Source organism: Gymnoscopelus microlampas (assembly GCF_963454915.1).
Source record: "Gymnoscopelus microlampas genome assembly, chromosome: 10".
Taxonomy (NCBI): Eukaryota; Metazoa; Chordata; class Actinopteri; order Myctophiformes; family Myctophidae; genus Gymnoscopelus; species Gymnoscopelus microlampas.
The window spans coordinates 12,749,321-12,769,121 of record NC_139947.1 but is presented as its reverse complement, the minus strand read 5'-3'; the positions used below and the strand labels follow the sequence as shown (position 1 = coordinate 12,769,121).

At 47.7% G+C, this 19,801-nt stretch overlaps 1 protein-coding gene across 1 annotated transcript in view; it reads right to left on the bottom strand.

Moving 5' to 3' along the window:
* The window catches only part of LOC311052802 (cadherin-4-like), a gene marked incomplete at its 3' end in the record, with an annotated part of 305,420 nt that overhangs the window by 38,707 nt on the left and 246,912 nt on the right, over window positions 1-19,801 (bottom strand). The window contains exons 6-8 of the mRNA XM_084068012.1: window positions 9,711-9,866; window positions 5,210-5,354; window positions 2,888-3,060 (exon numbers count right to left, since the gene is read on the bottom strand). Coding sequence (XP_083924138.1) covers window positions 2,888-3,060; window positions 5,210-5,354; window positions 9,711-9,866 — 474 coding nt within the window. The remainder of the gene's footprint in view (window positions 1-2,887; window positions 3,061-5,209; window positions 5,355-9,710; window positions 9,867-19,801) is intronic.

The window sequence follows — 19,801 nt, the reverse complement described above, 5'->3', positions numbered from 1 at the left end:
AGCTCTCACAAGTCCAGCAAGGACCCTCGGAGTCCTTGAGCAGCAAAGTAGCACAGGATGTCAGGAGACCGAGGGAGAGACAGGGATTTGGACGAAGTCAAGGACAGTGATGAAAAGAGCAGGCCCACCAGCAGTGGACATGAGTGTTCTGAAATGTATAACCCCCCACAAAAACCCCACCTAATCACAGACAAAGTGTTGTTTTTCTTTCATATGGAAGGAACTTCACTTTCAATAGTAAAAGAAAATTGTGAAAGTTCCAACCATAATGGAACAATGGAATGACATATTTAAGCGGATCCACTCTTCATCCATCTGTGCAACGCATGGCCTTATTCAGTTCACGATTGTACTGTACATCGTTGCACATCTAAGGTTAAGCTGTCAAGGATCTTTCCCGCAATCGATCCTACTTCCCGATCCTACTTCCCCTGCCAGTCTTTTCCATGTGTTTTGGTCTTGTCCTCTCATGGCAGCATAGCAGTATTTTAATACTTTTTAGGCCTAAAGGCAATGCCAATTTTTCCTCAAACTTATTACAGTGGTAGAAGGGCACCACCAACGTCCACTGTAGGAATATGAAGCTGACTGACCACAGTCTGTCACTATGGTGATACAGTAAAAGGCAGTAGTCTAATTAAAATACTACAATCTATCTATGTTGTCTAGATGAAGTACAACAATTGTACTGCAACTCCCTCCTCCCGGCATGTGCACTTAAGCCCCTTCATCCAGAATGCTGCAGCAGGCTTGGTCTTCAACCAGACAAAATGTTAACAGGTCTCCCCGATTTTACGCTCAGTCCATTTTTGTGAATGATTTATTTGATTTGCACAACAGTTATATAAAAATAAGCATAACCTAATAGCTCTTTCCATGGGAAAGTTTACAGTATTAGTTGTTGGCTCCAAGTGCTGCCTGAACCGAGTATAAAACACTGATGTTGGCCTACAAAGCAACCTAAGGCATAGCACCCCCATACCTTTAGAGCCTGATCCATTTGTGCTCCATTGAGTGTACTACAGTGTAGATATGATTATATTTGCTTTTGTATTTGCCTGACAAGTATCAAGGGCATTCTAACTCTTATAGTCCTTCTCTATCGTTTTCACACACACGCACGTATAGACACATTTACTCGCACACACACATTCGCACCGACCACATGAAGCCTTGTGTGATGTGTTGTTAATAGGTCTGTCAGTGGTGACAGTTTAGGGAGATGATCTGTCAGAGCGATTTCTTTGCAGAGTCGTTGTTAGCACATCCCTGTAGACCATGTCACATGAGAATAAACACATTTGGATCTTGTCATAACTTATACAGCTCTATAAACAAGGTGACCGCAGAGGGAGGCAATTTACTAAAGAAAAAGGCTGAGCTGTGTTGACAAATGGCCACCAAGCGTCACATCTCTAAAGAATAAACAATGCGGTTTGGCTGTTCCTGCACAAAAATAAATATGAAATATCTGTACTTTTTCTGTAATGTTGCTGCCAGGGGACCAGATATTGAATTCACATTAAATAGATCGATAGTTATTTTTTCTTATGATCTAATTCCTTTATTCAAATGTTACATTTACAACCTTACAGATTAACTACTGGATATACAACAGCTGGTTCTGATCAAGCAATATAATTGGCTGAGAGCTGTGTGTTATTTGCAATAACATCACAGAGTCAAAATGAGCAGAGAGTTTGTTGAAGTGGTTGATCCTACAGTCGACAAACGGTATTGTATGTTTTACTCCTAATTGAAAGTTTGATGACACATTGTAAGGACATACATGACCATTAAATACTATACACATACATTTGTTCAACTCTTATGGAAGGTCACGTTCATTCCTTCAACTCTTACTGTATGTCAGGGCCAGCCGATGGCCTTAATGTGCACTGCGTTTAGAGGCTATCCTCCACCCACTCCACTCCACCATCACTAGGGGTCAATAGGTGGAAACGGTTGTCAGCTAGTAAATATCCCAATTAGGCCATGACTCCACATCAGGAGGATTAGACAGCCCCCCTCTCAGCTCCGTCTCAGCTCCAAACCAAGACAAGACGCACAACTCCAGCCCCACGTGTGCACCCTCATTAACACTCCCACTCGGCATGTATGGAAAAAGTTGCTAGTTATGTTGGTTACTAGTTTCCACAAAATGTAGTCGCACTACAGTAATGTGTTACTTTTGTAGAACATTAGTTCCAATACTGTTCTTGACTGAGGGGAAGCTGAAGGGTGTCAGAGCGTAGAGATTGAACCTCCTGATGAAGAGGGTGGGTATAGTCAGACTGAATGGAATTTGCCCTTTTCACCACCTCACTGTTAACACAGAACAGACAGGCTACTCTGCTGGACACCTGTCCTGGTTGTATTCACTACTGTTGCAAAAAAGAAATATTTGATTTTTAGACCACCGTAACAGGGTATATCAAATTGATTATGTAGGATTTGTAAAAGAGAGTCATGGCCAAAAAGTCATCGTTGACCTCTCCTGTGAACATTACAGTGTTGCGTTCAAAAGGCATTTCTAGCTGACAACCGTTTCCATCTATTGACCCTTAGTGATGGTGCACTGAGTGGGTGGAGGATAGCCTCTGAACGCAGTGACAATGACACACACACACACACACACACACACACACACACACACACACACACACACACACACACACACACACACACACACACACACACACAGTATTTTTACATCTTGTTTAAAAAGCTATAAACATTCCTTCAACTCTTATGTCAAGGCCAGCCGATGGCCTCAATGGGCATCTCCTTCCATTACCAACATAACAGACAATGAAACCACTCTTTCAAAATCACTCCCATGCCTGCACGCACGCACGCATATACCACAGATGAGAACAGAACTGACCTCACGATCGAGACCTGCCGCCACAGTCACGATGTCTCCGGTCTCACTGTTAATGGTGAACATGTTGGGGATAGGGCTGTGTGGCGTCTGGGACAGAATGCGGTAGCGCACCATGCCATTGGCCGTGGTGTTGTCATCAGCATCAAACGCAGACATGTGCATCACATATGTACCTATGGAAGAGGGGGGAAATCTGTCAAAATCAACCCGCTGTACCACTGTACAAGCAGGCCTTTGCCTCCAATGTCCCCGGACTCTGGAACGAGTCCGGGGAGGTCAAGCGAGACTATCATGAGTAGGCAACTAGGCATGTAACGGTATAACGTATTACGGTATTATTACTTCCCAGTGTGACTGCAGAGTTCAGGTTCAACGCGCATGACTTAAGTGATTGTGAACGTGATTGTCATTACAATTTTACTGTAATGCACAAAAGTGTGACTGTTAATTGTGTCAATTAGTTGTGTTTTTATCAGCAGTTCCCAGTTAAGCGTTTCAAAGACAAATAAAATTTGATCTGCGTATGCTATAACAACACCAGATTCAGTTTAATGAATCCAGAACACAAGCGATTGATGTAATCTAAAGTTCTCTATAACCAGCAATGTGCGAGTGATAAATATAATTTATTCCAAGGCAATCAATGTCAGACAAGTCAGACTGCCTCTTCCATGGGCAGAGAGGGAGACAGCGTAAGATTGCACTGTCTGGGCATAAGGCATAGTGCAGTCGGCTCTTAAAGGCATTCATTTCATAGGCTAATAAAATATTTATTCATCAAAGAATGATACTTGTTTTTGTTTGTTTTTTGATGGGCCCTAGTACCATTTTTTTTAAATGCATTTCTTTTTTTCAAAATCTATATTTAATATTGTTAAATAATGTATACACAGTATTTTGTTTGATAACGTACTTTAAAATTTCGTACCGTTACATCATGAGTACACAGATATTTTTTATTTAAAATCTTGTTCTGTTTCTTTTTAACTCAAATCTCTGTCTGCTATCCATCGACAACTCTGTCTGTCTCAGTCTCTCTCCGCCCACTGGGTTGGAGGCCAGGCTAATTGCCAGAGATAGTGATATCATGCCAGTGACAGCCTCTGTCCAAGGATAATTGTAACCGCGGCGCCCATTTCAAACTTCATTATATTTCAAAGCAACATTTGTCAACGACTTGGCCAGAGGAGGTCGTCTAAAGGACTCCCTGGGACGATTGGGACGGCTGGTACAGAGTGGCGGCTCGAGAAAAGAGAGGAGCTGCACATTTGGTTTGGTTCCAAGTTGAAACACTATCTCCTATCCATCTCTTTTTCTAAAGATAGAGGGATCATGGGGGGGGGGGGGGGTGAAGAATCGCAGCACGTCACATATTGCCTGGGTAATTTCATTAAGCTGCAGTCTTAGGGGATTTAATGTGGACCGTTTGTACGGGCGTCCTGTGCTGTGCCTGGTGGGATTATGTCGGGTTAATGACTCTACAGTTTTTCACAATCTCTTTGATATAAATTTCAGAGCCTTCAGGTCATTTTTCAAAACCTTGGATACAATCTTCACGACGGCTAATCAAAAGTTTCATATTTCAAAACTCTACAGATTTTTTTTCAATTGCTTGGATACAATAAACAGAAACCAGACATCATCCATTCACTGAATCAAATAACAAGTTCATTTTGGCACAACATGCCATCAAATCTAGGTTTCAGCTTGATCTGAGCTCAAACAATTCAGAAAATATAAATCATATTATGTGTATAAGAAAGAAAGACAAACAAAGAAAAAAATGTCTCTCTCTCTCTCTCTCACACACACACACACACACACACACACACACACACACACACACACACACACACACACACACACACACACACACACACACACACACACACACACACACACACACACACACACACACACACACACACACACACACAGAGTGAGAGAGAGAGACCGCTCTATGAGGTTAGATATAAAATGAGGCAGCAGTGCTGCACTGTGGTACATTTAAAACTCAATCTCCTTTCCCTCCCCACATCCCTCTCTTCTTTATGGACACTAATAGCCGGATAAATGAACATCCATCACAGTAAAAGACCCTCTAACTGTCTACTAAATCAAAAGGAATGGAAAACTTTGTTTCTTCAGAGCCGCACTGGTGTGGTCTTACTTTTTAATGACACCACTTGTCTTGTTCCCCCGTACTTATATAATATCAGTTGACCTGAACCAGCCTTTCTTTAACTTAATCTTCCTTTCATGTTATTTTGATTCATTATTTAACCATCATCCATTCTTCCATCCATCCACACATGTGACTACCTGGCTTCGAGCCTTCGTCCACAGATCCGTTGTAGACCTGGTTCTTGAACTCGGGTCTGTTGTCGTTCATGTCAATGACGTAGATGTAGAGGTCTATGGGGTTCTCCACCTGGTTCCCGTTCATGTCCACAGCATGGGCTCGTAGCTGGACACACACACACACACACACACACACACACACACACACACACACACACACACACACACACACACACACACACACACACACACAAAGGGAGTCAGTGGTTCGTTAAGACTGTATGGTTTTATTTTGCATGGGCAGTATTGATACATTTAATTCATATTGTGGTCAATATAAGTTATTTGAAAACTAAAAGAGAACGCTCGCACGCTGTGGGCTCCTGTTGCAGTTTTTATTGCACCTGAGTGACGTTTTGGGGCTCGAAACGTCACAGCAGCACTCAGGTGCAATAGAAAATTCTGCAACTGGAGCCCACAGTGTGCGAGCGTTCTCTTTTAGTTTTCATGTTACATTTTTTCGCTTAGCACTTTGCTTTGGGTGTGGATGTGCATGTCTTTCCTGCCTCAATATAAGTTCTTTCCCACTAATGAAATCTGAAAAAGTTTCCTTTCTTCACAAAGAGGAAGAAATCTGTGAAATGTTTAAATTCAATACACATTTGCGTTTGGTTTATACAAACCAAGAGCAATGATGTAACTAATAAAACTACGAAGACATTTGCTTTGTTCTCTCCGGAGGTGGTGTGTTTCACCGTACCAATTATTATAACTCATAGTCACTCCTACAGAGTAAAAAAGCATGCAGAGGCTTGGAGTGGCATAAAACAATGTCATGAGGCTGCTGCTCCGTGTCCCTAGGTGGCATAGTGCCAGTCAGCTGTTTACTTCCGTTGGTGTGTCCACTTGTGAGGCACTATTGAGACAATTGATGTACAGTTTTATGTAGAGCCTGGACGCGTCTAATAACAGCATCATAGTGACTTAACAAACCCTGTGAAGAGCTGCTACCGGTTCACATCCAGGCATCGCAAGCAGTGGCTCAGCAGCCTGCTGCTGATTAGGTAGGACTATTGCACTATTTATAGCAGTGAACAGAATAAAGAAGACAGAATTGGATGGGGATGAGAAAGGAAAGTGAAAACATGTACTGTATATTTCATTTTAGTCAAGGAGAGAGTAGGTAAGGGAGCTCTTATGTGTCTCATGAGAGGACCACAACCTGGGCACCGCCTCGACCATGACAGCCAGACAACTGAAATAGCCTCCAGCCAACAACAGGGCCTGTCTCCTTGTGGCAGCGAATAGAAATAAGGAGCATTTTCGCTCGCCTTCCTCTCCTCAGACAGGTTGAAGTTCCTTTTCAAATCTGTGCCTCTCCGCCTGCTATCCTGTGCTATCCTCTTCTACTCCACTGCCTCTCACCCTCCACCTCACTGAAATTCAGGTCTCTAAGGTTAATTTGACTTTACTTTTCCCCCTCTGCATTGTCTGACTGTCCTTCACCCAATATCTGCACACTGCCATCGCATTACGCCGCACCACAACGGTGTAAGAGCCAGGATCTTATCTACCCAGAACTCCCCCCACACAAACACACACACACACACACACACTGTACACCCGCCATCCCGCATGTGCCTCACTCTCTAATTCAATAATGTCAAGAGTCAGAGATTACCACCCTGTTTAAAGAAGGCAAAATGTAATTGTGGGTCCACATTAAAGTTATTATCTTGAAAGGCAGTGGGAGAAAACAGAGAGTGCCCGGCACAGCTCAGCAGCGTCCTGATGGAGATAACGGCAGACCCAGGAACACTGCGAGACTCCAAGCTTTCCTCTCAGAAGAATGTGTGTTGCTGCACGGCTGCTTTTGAATTTAGAAATGCTTATTATTTTAGAAATGAGGGAGACCTGGACCATAACTTCTGTCCTTGGTTGAAGTATGAAGTAAACAAAATAAAGTAAAGTCAAATTTTAACTTTTGAAATTTTAACCTGGACAAAATATTGAATAACGAAATTCAAACGTCCATGAAATTATGAACAGGGGAAGCAGATCATTTGAAGGTGGGCCCATCACCCGAAAGTCTACATAAAAAATAGTGAAATCTATAATTATTCGGACATCTAATAATCAGCGGCATGCTTTGGTAATGGTTATCAGTCCAGTATACAGAGAGTCAGTCAATCTGTTTATAAACTCCAAAACACTGCTCATAGCAGAGCATGTGAGCGGAGCGGAGCGCGAGCGGAGCGGTGAGCGGAGCGACGCGATTTTGACGTGAGCGCGGAGCTGGTTATAAAAAGGTTGGAGCGCTACTCAGAGCGAGGACCGCCTCCCGCTCCAGGCCGCCCTCGCGGGGGCCGCGCACCGAATGTTTGAGCATGCCCGGTCGCACGGACTCAGAGACACACAGACATCCGCAGTGCACAGCGCACCGAGATGTCATTAGAATTTCTACTTTCTTTTTCTTTTCTTTTTTTTACTGTTGAGCGACCCGGTTTGAGCGGAGCGTGGAGCGAGATTTGCGCATATCAACGTGAGCGAGGAGCGGAGTGCGGGGGGGTTTAACATGAGCGAATAGCGAGCGGCATTTCAGCCCCCTGGAGCGCGGAGCGGCATTTTCACCCGCTCCGCTCCGCTCACATGCTCTGGCTCATAGTGTGTTGCAAATGTCTTCTAAAATATTGTATAAAGCTCCTGTAAAAACAACGTCTTGTTCTAGATGAAAATAAACGTTTTAAACACTGACAACCGTGACATGCTCGAGAAAAGAACGCGCATGGGCGTGCCGGTAGTGTTCAACCGGAGCTTATTCACATGCACGCATGAGACGGTTTAGCTTCTGGGTGTTTTAAAAGTAAATCTTCTTCTTCTTTGGTGATATTTTGGAAGGTTTCTGAGCGGACTTTGGTAGAGGAGAATCTAAATGATAATATGAGCAGTGTTTTGGACTTTATGGAAACATTTTTTATATAGTTTGCTATTGTTAATTTGAGTCTCTGATTAATTCTATTCATCAAGTTTTTTCTTCTTTTTTTGAATTCTGGATTCACCATTAAGGAATGTTTTACGAACTAAAACCTCTACACGAGTCAAAGACAACACCGGGTAGGTAAACGATACATATAAAGTCCTCCTTTAACTGCTTGGGTTGTTATTGCGGGTCTAGTGCCACATAGTGGCAGATCAACATAAGATCAATTTATCCTCAATGGAGCGACCCATTCCAAGAACAGATCCTGAAGCTAACAAAGCGTTGCACCGTGACATGTTGTTAGCTTGAAGATCTGCTCTTGTTGACATGTGTATCCTCTATCCTGATCTGTCCGTTCAATAGCTCCCCGCTCCCTGTATAGATGGACACTATTCTTCTTGCAGCGAACACGGGGTTTAACTTAGAAACGGCTGTCAGCACGCCTGGACCTTTCTTAACAAATCATGTCATCGATCGGGGGGCCTCTCCTGGGTATAAATCTGCTCAGCTCCTGCTGTAACACTGAGCCTGCCAGTCGGCTCCATGGGACTGTAAGTTCAACTAGGTTCACACAAGAGACAGACAAACACACCCAGAGAAAGAACACCCACTTGTGGGTTCCATCTAATGTCATGATGAACTGATTGGGAGACATCGGGGCCCTATCTTACATAAGGGGCCTTTATACCTTAAGTTTTTAGGCATTTTTAACTATTTTGAAAAACACAAGAGTGAAAATAGCCAATATATATCGACACGTGAGCTTGTAGATCGGCTATAGCAAAAAATGCTATAAGTACATATATATATAAATAATAAGATAGGGCCCTGGGTGTTAAATGGTGATAAACGTTGCTCCTGCACACACTGTGCGCAGACTACAGCTGACTATCAGTTGATGGTGTTGTTCTGGACCTGAAATAAATCAATCATAAATCTAAGATACTGGGTGATTAGGCGAACATACCTAAAGGTGTCATTCATGTTTCCCTTTCAGATCTGCTGCAGAGCCAATCAAACAAAGCTATGGGACACTGAACCGGAACTCGAAACGGGTATGCCATCTTCTGCACAGAGCCTATACATGATTGAATAACATAACATTATAAATAACCTTATAACCTTGCAAAAAGGCAACAGACTCCATACTGAATGCATTGCTTTCACTTGTTGAACACTCCTAGCCTGGTAAACCATCCCGGTCAGGTGAATTATAATAATAATTATATCTCAAATTTATATAGCACTTTTCTGAGTACCCAAAGATGCTTTACAAGGGGGTCATGAGAAAACAACCAAGAAAAAAAACGGTATTAAGGGGAAGAAACACTAAGAAAAGGCTAAGACTAAGGAATAAAAGCAATAAAACAGTGTAATGAAGAAAAAGGGGGGGGGGGGTGGAGTTAGCTGGGGAAAGCGATAATGAAGAGGTAGGTTTTGAGGGCGGTTTTGGAGGTTTGGAGGGTGGGGGCATCCCAGAGGGTTTTGGGGAGTGCCTTCCACAAGGATGGGGCAGCAAGACATAATATAGACATAACTCACATGGTACGATGAGCAATGCTCTCGATCCAGAGGTTTGGTGACAAACATCTTGCCAGCTAGAGGGTCAATGCTGAACACCTCATTGGGTGGCTGGTCTGCTCCGACCCCTGTGACGCTGTAACGGATTGAGATGTCCCTGTCCTGGTCTGAACGGATCTGTGAGAGAGAGAGAGAGAGAGAGAGAGAGAGAGAGAGAGAGAGAGAGAGAGAGAGAGAGAGAGAGAGAGAGAGAGAGAGAGAGAGAGAGCACAATTACACACAGTATTAGGGCCATAGTGTATCCCATCTGTCGATGCCATACATACTGCAAGATGTTTATTACTGTAACATGGGTTCAGCACCCCCTGAAAATGAAGTATGAAAAATAAAAAAAATGTATAAAAAGAAATTACAAACATTTTTGCATAATGTGCCTGTTGTTGTTGGTCGTTATTTGGGGGGGATTTAGTGCAATAAGTGTTCTGGAACCGAATTAACCAAATTAAATTAACAAAATAACCCCAGAAACTGCCCAGAAACCGCACATTTCCGCACCATGCGCATACAGCACCCGTAACCTATAACGTCTTCCCACGGCCCTGCACAGAATGGCAGAAAGCCGTAATTTACGCCCATGGAATCATACATCATGTGTCCTCATTCAGGTTCTCTCACCAAATAAAGCTCTACAGGAGTGTATAAGCTCAGTGTCAGGTCTGTGACTTACGCTGAGGTGTGCAAGTCATTCCATCTCCTTCCATTAGCAACATGACAGACAATGAAACCACTCTTTCAAAATCACTCCCACGCACGCACACGCACGCACAAAATGCAGTATGTGTGAGTGCACATATAGACACAGTATCAGCCAGCTTCTCTCTTCTAATCAGGGACTATTTCAGGGCAGAGCCACGAGTACACCTAAACAGTCTGACACTGTCCAAAGCTGTCTCCATCTTCCTCTCATGGAACCAATTTAGCCACACTTTTGACACACCAGGAAATCTGCCCTGCCAAGAAAATAGCTCGAGCAACTAACAAGGACAAGGGAAGGACACACGATATTAGACAGGTGTCATCTTGGCTGCTCCTAGCAGTGGAATAACAACCTGTCATTATCGCCAACACTGCCATCATCACCTTCCTCATCATCATCACTGTGCCATCGTCAAGGCTCTCCTCCATCTAGATCTGTGTCAATGCACAGTAGACAGACAGGAGACTTCTCCAGCGCTAACGATAAGGTTGAACCTGTGTACACAGCGTAAAACATAAGTAATCAGTTCCCTGTAGAAATTCAGGAAGCACTGTCATCACACCACAATGTCATCATGAATAGGCGCCAAGTTATTCATGAATATGTATGTGTGTGTGTGTGCGTGTGTGTGTGTGTGTGTGTGTGTGTGTGTGTGTGTGTGTGTGTGTGTGTGTGTGTGTGTGTGTGTGTGTGTGTTTTCTTCAGGGAACTGGGGGGGAGGGGTGATGGCGGGTTATTCCTCAAAGGACTGTGCTCATATCTCTGTGAATTACAACTGACAGGTATGGTAATTAACAAGCTCCAGGCGTCAATGGTTATTACTTCAACGAACACTTACCTCATAAAACAGGAACAGGAACTACGTACCACTGTACCACTATGACCCTCCTCTAGGGGGCAACACTGACTCCATCTACCACTATGAACCTCCGCTAAAGACAAAACTGACTCCACAGGCATTAAACACTACAATGACTAACGGTGTCCTCCTCTCCTCTCCTCTCCATCATTTACGTTTTTTCTGTGTGGACAGAAGCCATGCATGAGAAATGAAATTACTTTGCCTTGGCAGTGTTGTATAAATCTTCACCAGTTAGGAAGTGATGGATCTCCATAATGCCATTCAGACATTCCCCCGCCCCCTTATTTCCCACCTGCTTCCAAAACTTCCTGCTGGAGCTGAGAGACTGAGCTGTGGGTTTTCACAGTCATTCCAACTAATTACCTCTCCCTCCCACAATGCTCATGTAGTCACAGTGAAACGCTGAAGGCCACACCAGAGATTTGAGCGTTGCTGTTACCGCCTGATGCTCAACAAACTCCGCCTTGTTGGGACAGTTCAATCGCACGCACACGCGCACACACACACACACACACACACACACACACACACACACACACACACACACACACACACACACACACACACACACACACACACACACACACACACTCCTCCACCATATCCCACAATATATTGTGACAGACAGGATGTCATTTAAATAGTGACATTTCTGTCATTCCACTAACGCCAGTGGAGGAGCAAATTGATGACAGCTGGGATGATGCAGTGGACATGGAGAGACTCGTAAATCTACAGCACTTTGGGTTTTAATGAACAGAAAGGAGATCTAATTCTCTCTCCCGCTTCTTCCCCCCCCTGTCTCTTGCACACGGCCACACACACACGAAGGGTGCGTTCGGAAATTGCGCACCGGAGCGCTCTCGCCTATTAGTTTGTATTGGCCAGTGCGCTCAGTGCTGTATTTCCGAACGCACCCTTAATCACCCACTGCACTTCATTTGGTAATAAATGATAAAGGAATTCACTTTCAAGAGCCAAGATAATCAAAAGCACTTTTGGGCTTCCACTTCTACTTCTCTTGCTCTGACTATTTCTATTGTCTTGATATCATGTGTGAAGAGAGAGAGAGAGAGAGAGAGAGAGAGAGAGATAGAGAGAGAGAGAGAGAGAGAGAGAGAGACACACAGACAGACAGACAGACAGACAGATCACCATGCATCAGAAACCTATTTGTCGACGGATCAAATTACTTCATTACTGACAGCTTGTCTAGGTCTTAAGGAGATCTTATCAGTGAGCTTAGCTCCACTCTGATGGTGAAACTGGTTCAAATGGAAAATGATCATGATACCGGTTCCCCAGGGAAAACAGGGCTGAGGAGATGAAGAGAATGGATGAGAACACACTTCTACCACTACTGCTGTGTAGAGAGGCTGGGGATCTCTAACCTGTTAATATGCTGTTACAGTGTCCTCAACTAACATGACACCATAATAAATATGACTACTACTACTATTAATTCATTAATAATAATAATAATAATAATTGTGTTACCAGTCACTAGCGAGGCAAGCATGACATGTTGCAGTGAGGGCTTCTATTAGCCTGGCGTTGACAGACTATATCAAATCGCAGAGTGCAATTTTTTTTTGCACTCGCAGATTCGTCTGGTCCCAGGCTAGGCTTCTATAGTAGTAGGCTACAACAGAATGAAGCTCTGTTCTTGGATTTGTGTTCTATTCTGCTCTATCTTTCACAATATAACAGGATGTAGTTTAAAATGTGACCCTACATGGGTGTATTACCTCCACCAGAGCATAAGATGTTCACCAGGGATGTGTGTTTGTGCCAGTTGCGGCAGGCATTGTCATTTTTTATTTGCAAACTTTAGTGTTGTGGAGAATGTTTCAGGTTACAATAACCCCAAGATGGTAAGAAATGTAGCAAAAAAATTGGAATTTTGAGTAGAAGTCAAAGCCCTTTTGTCAAAGCCCAAACTTTCGTGTTGTGGAGAATGTTTCAGGTTACAATAACCCCAAGATGGTAAGACATGTAGCAAAACTTTTGGAATTTTGAGTAGAAGTTAAAGCCCTTTTGGTGAACTTTATAAGGGCACCTCAATATGTGATTCAACTTTGTAGTTTCTTGGACGATGCATTCATAAATTGTCAGATTTCCCACTGATTTGCCCATGAATTCCCAATGAAAGGCCCTTTGAAATTCTCAAATGTCACATCTGTTATCTGTGTCCACAAAATTGTAGCAGCCCATGTAGCCCGTTGGGTTAACGTGGCCCTGATCACCGATCATGTGCAGACATGTTTTAGAGATTTGGGGGAGCTTTTGGTTTGGCATCAAAATCTAAATAGCAGAAAAGCTTTCATTGTTGAAATGTGCATTTTACTGTATACTGTACACTGTACTGTCGATGCCTCTTGACCCATACATATTTAAACAGGGCTGCCCTGATAGTGAGTACTGTAGATGCTGTCAGCATTTTTGTGACAAGGGATGTCAGCATCACACTGCAGCAATGTCACATATTGGCATATATAATCATTAGCATCTTTGGATGGAAAGCGTCCACTAATTACCGTACATCAGTAGAGCTGAGCTACTGTAGCTCCACGGCACAGCATTGGATGGATCTATGTTAGTTAACCTTGGCTGGCTATGTTATTTAACCTTGTTTAAACTTTACTCTAGCTGATCTTGGCTAGATGTATTGTACATATTGTGGAGTCTCACTAGGGCGCCGCCCGACAGGTAAGCACCTCACCAGGGAGAAGCAGTGGGAGAGAGGCAGAGAGAGGCCAGACAGACAGCAGCGCAGCCTGGGACACGTCATAGAGGGGCGGTACCTACCTGTCCTCATCATGAATCAGCCACAACTCCGCACACCTGCGCTGGCCAGTTAGGTGTGGCCCACAAACATTTAAAAGCGCAGCCACTCTGCCTCATTCTCCACTGGCTCTCCTGGTGACTGGACAGGTGCTTTCGGGCGGTGAGTGAGATCCCACATTAAATTCCCTACACCGTTAAATGACTTTGTGTGTGAATTTGAGAACTAAAAGAATGTCTCTTTTATTTTCATAGGCAACCTGATGGATCGAGCATTAAACATGGAAATGTGAATGTGAATGGAAAATGTCCCCAGACCTGGGAGGAATTTATGTTGATTTGCCTATTATGATTTAAGTTTGACCAAATAACGTAATAACAAGAGCTCTCTGAGCTAAGAGGTTGAATAAAAACCCTTCATTGGGCTTGTACCCTGCCTATCTGTGTCTTGGCCTTGATCAGTGTCCCACATATGGTGGAGAATACGGGTACACTGATCTACGTCAAGAAGCCACAGCATGGAGCACACTACCGCTTTAACTGCGCTTCTGAAAAGCCAAACTGACTTACAGGCAGCGGTACAAAAATTAATCGACCGCATCTCCAGAGATGTTTCTACGACTCGCGCACCGCGGGAGGTGCTCACTAAATTGTCACCAGACGACGACATAGAAGCTTATCTCGAGGTATTCGAGCGGACCGCAGCCAGGGAGAGATGGCCGACAGCAGAGTGGGCCTCGCTCCTAGCGCCTTTCCTGACGGGCGAATCACAGCGGGTTTGTCGCGACCTGACCATGGCAGATGCCAGAGACTATCGTAAGCTAAAAGAAGCGATATTGGCCAGCCAGGGCTACAGCCTGCCCGCCCGGGCGCAGCGGTTCCACCACTGGGCCTACCAGCCGGCCCAGCCACCTCGGCCCCAAGTAGCGAGCCTATTACGCACCACGCACAGCTGGCTGACGAGTGGAGGAGAGCCACCCATAATCGACCGAATCGTCATTGACAGATGCATCCGATCCTTGCCGCCCGACGCACGCCGCTATGCCTCGCAGGTGAGCCCAACCTCACTGGAGGCCCTCGTAGCTCTGTTGGAAAATCACCAAGTCAGCGTTGAGATGATGTGGTCCACGCGCGCTGACGCACCCAAGACGACGCCAGACGAAAAACCCAGCCGTGACCGCCGGAGGGCCCAGCCGCCACCGCCGTCCACCAACCGCACCGACGCGGCCGTCGCCGAGGGCCCCGGCCGGGGCGCCCAGCAGAGACGCTGCTATGTATGTGGCCAAGCCGACCACATTTCCTGGTCCTGCCCCGACCGAGACCGCGACGTGTCAATGGGAACCGCCGCCAGCTCCGACCCGGCTCGCCCCTGCCTGCACACCGGTACTGGACCTCGACGCCACGCCCGACTGCCGGTGAAGATAGACGGCGCTGACGCCCACGCGCTCCTCGACTCGGGCAGCGCCGTCACCCTGGTCCGCGCCGACCTGGCAGGCCGCCTCTCCACCGCCACCGTGCCCGTGTCGTGTGTACACGGCGACGTCCGCCACTACCCGGTGACGCAGCTGCGGGTCCAGACACCACGGGGAGACGCCGTGGTGCCAGCGGGGGTGGTGCCGAACCTCCCCGTGCCGCTGTTGATCGGCGTGGACTGCGTCCTATTCGAGCGGTACTGGAAGCCTGGCCTGCAAAAGAAGCCGCCCCACCGACGACGCCGCCGCGCAGAGCGCAGCGGACCCCCAGCTCCACTACACGCCTGCCCGGCGTTTCGGCCCACCTCCCCCGGCTCCGAGAGCGGCGCCTCGCCAGAAGAGGCTCCAGGCGCCCCAGCAGCGGACGACGAGGAGGCGAGCGCAGGAGAAGAGGAGGTCCATTCTCCGCCAGGCCGCGCCGTCTCGACTGCGGCGAGCGACCCCGACCCGTTCGCCGAATTCCCCAGGCCCGAGTCGCCCGAAACCCCGAGGGGGGGGGAGTTCGCCACCGCCCAGTGGTGTGATCCCACGCTGGAGATGGCGCGTCAGAGTGTCGCCGCCATTGATGGGAAGAAATGTGACGGGGTGAGTACACTAAAGCCCCCGTACTTTCTTGTTAAAAATGGACTATTGTATAGAGGAGTGATAGACGAGGGGGGGGAGACGTTAGAACAACTGCTTGTGCCTAAATCATATGTGTCACGAGTCCTTTACCTAGAACACACGCACCAGTTGGGTGCTCACCTGGGGGTGAAAAAGACACACGAGCGCATTCTAGCCCGCTTCTACTGGCCCGGTGTTAAGCGGGCCGTGGAAGATTTTTGCAAGGGCTGCCCGGAGTGTCAGAAGTCCGCCCCCCGACCCACGTTCCACAACCCACTGGTCCCGCTACCCATCATCAGCACGCCATTCTCACGTCTCGCCATGGACATCGTGGGCCCGCTGCCAAAGTCCGGCCGCGGACACCGCTACATTCTGGTAATTCTTGATTATGCCACTCGATATCCAGAGGCCATTCCCCTACGGACCGCCTCGGCCAAAGCCGTGGCCCACGAACTTATGATGATGTTTAGCCGGGTGGGGATAGCCGAGGAGGTCCTTACTGATCAAGGCACATGTTTTATGTCGAGGGTTATGACGCTGCTGTACAAAAGGGCTAAAAGTGAAACGTATACGCACCTCTGTATATCACCCTCAGACTGACGATCTCGTGGAGAGATTTAATCAGACACTAAAGAAAATGTTGAAAAAACTAACCACTGTTGATGGGAAAGACTGGGACCAGTTGATCCCTTTTGTACTGTTTGCCATCAGGGAAGTGCCGCAGGCGTCCACGGGGTTCTCCCCCTTCGAACTGGTGTACGGCAGGAGACCCCGTGGATTGCTCGACATCGCCAAGGAGACCTGGGAGAGTCAACCCTCCCCCCACCGCAGCGTCGTGGACCACATTGAGCGCCTCCAGGCCAGGGCCAAGGCGATCTGGCCACTGGTGCGTGAGCATATGGAGCAGGCGCAGCGGGACCAGGCGCGCACATACAACCGGGGCGCCACTCTCCGTGAGCTCCAGGTGGGGGAGAAGGTGTTGGTCCTCGTTCCCAGCAGCGAGTGCAAATTCCTCGCCAAATGGCAAGGGCCATATGAGGTGGTCGAGAAGATGGGGCCCGTCGACTATAAGGTGGCACAGCCCGGCCGGAGGAAGGGCCACCAGATATACCACATCAACATATTGAAGAAATGGAACGCCACGCCGCCGCTGTCCCTACCCGCCCTACTCGCCACGTCCGCCCCGCCGAGCCTGCCCCCGGTTCCCCTCGGAGAGGACCTCTCCCCCGCGCAGAGCCAGGACGTCAAGGAGCTGCTGGGACGGAGCCGAGACGTATTCTCCGACCTGCCTGGACGGACGAACGCCATACGACATGACATACGCACCACGCCAGGGAAAGTGGTGCGCCAACGGCCCTACCGGATTCCAGAAGCTAGACGGGTGGCGATTAAAGAAGAGGTGGCCAAGATGTTGGAGCTCGGCGTCATCGAGGAGTCGTACAGCCCCTGGTCCAGCCCCATTGTTATCGTCCCCAAGCCAGACGGCTCCCTGCGGTTCTGCAACGATTTCAGGAGGCTGAATGACGTTTCCACGTTCGACGCTTATCCGATGCCGCGCGTCGATGAGCTCATCGAGCGCCTCGGCCCGGCCCGGTTCGTCAGCACCCTCGACCTGACCAAGGGATACTGGCAGGTACCACTGACGGACCGGGCCAAAGCAAAGACGGCCTTCTCCACACCGGAGGGCCTCTACCAGTACACGGTGCTGCCGTTCGGCGTACACGGGGCCCCCGCCACGTTCCAGCGGCTCATGGACCGAATCCTGCGGCCGCACCGCGCCTACGCCGCAGCCTACCTGGACGACATCGTCATACACAGCTGCGACTGGGGCCGACACCTACAGCACCTAGACGCAGTACTCGAGGCCCTCAGACGCGCCGGGCTGACCGCCAACGCCAAGAAGTGCCGTCTCGGGCTGACCGAGACCGACTACCTCGGCTACACGATTGGCCGGGGCTGTGTGAAGCCACAGACGCGCAAGGTGGAGCGCGTCCGGGACTGGCCCCGTCCCACTACGAAAAAACAAGTGAAGTCGTTTCTCGGGCTAATATCATATTATCAGAAGTTTATTAACAATTACTCTACTGTTGCAGCCCCGCTGTATGAGTTAACCAGGCAGAAACTACCGCACCACGTAACCTGGACGGACGAAACGGAGACGGCGTTTCAGCGGCTGAAGAGCGCACTCTGTGAGGAGCCGGTGTTAAAGGCCCCCGACTTCAGCCAGCCGTTCCTCCTGCACACGGACGCGTCCGGCACCGGTCTTGGAGCGGTCCTCGCCCAGGTCATCGATGGCGAGGAACACCCAGTGACGTATGTGAGCAGGAAGCTGTTAGACCACGAGAAAAACTATGCAACAGTTGAAAAAGAGTGTTTGGCGGTGAAGTGGGCCATACACCACCTCCGCTACTATCTATGGGGACGCACTTTCACTCTCATTACAGATCACGCACCATTGAAGTGGATGGCGACAAACAAGGACAGGAACGCGAGGGTGACGCGCTGGTTTTTGGAACTCCAGGACTACAACTTTAGGGTGGAGCACCGGCCTGGAAAGGACATCCCGCACGCAGACGCCCTGTCCAGGATGTATGAGGAGGAAGGAAATGAAGCCCCCAGCACAGGCGGTGGGCTTAGGGGGGGGATATGTGGAGTCTCACTAGGGTGCCGCCCGACAGGTAAGCACCTCACCAGGGAGAAGCAGTGGGAGAGAGGCAGAGAGAGGCCAGACAGACAGCAGCGCAGCCTGGGACACGTCATAGAGGGGCGGTACCTACCTGTCCTCATCATGAATCAGCCACAACTCCGCACACCTGCGCTGGCCAGTTAGGTGTGGCCCACAAACATTTAAAAGCGCAGCCACTCTGCCTCATTCTCCACTGGCTCTCCTGGTGACTGGACAGGTGCTTTCGGGCGGTGAGTGAGATCCCACATTAAATTCCCTACACCGTTAAATGACTTTGTGTGTGAATTTGAGAACTAAAAGAATGTCTCTTTTATTTTCATAGGCAACCTGATGGATCGAGCATTAAACATGGAAATGTGAATGTGAATGGAAAATGTCCCCAGACCTGGGAGGAATTTATGTTGATTTGCCTATTATGATTTAAGTTTGACCAAATAACGTAATAACAAGAGCTCTCTGAGCTAAGAGGTTGAATAAAAACCCTTCATTGGGCTTGTACCCTGCCTATCTGTGTCTTGGCCTTGATCAGTGTCCCACATATGGTGGAGAATACGGGTACACTGATCTACGTCAAGAAGCCACAGCATGGAGCACACTACCGCTTTAACTGCGCTTCTGAAAAGCCAAACTGACTTACAGGCAGCGGTACAAAAATTAATCGACCGCATCTCCAGAGATGTTTCTACGACTCGCGCACCGCGGGAGGTGCTCACTAAATTGTCACCAGACGACGACATAGAAGCTTATCTCGAGGTATTCGAGCGGACCGCAGCCAGGGAGAGATGGCCGACAGCAGAGTGGGCCTCGCTCCTAGCGCCTTTCCTGACGGGCGAATCACAGCGGGTTTGTCGCGACCTGACCATGGCAGATGCCAGAGACTATCGTAAGCTAAAAGAAGCGATATTGGCCAGCCAGGGCTACAGCCTGCCCGCCCGGGCGCAGCGGTTC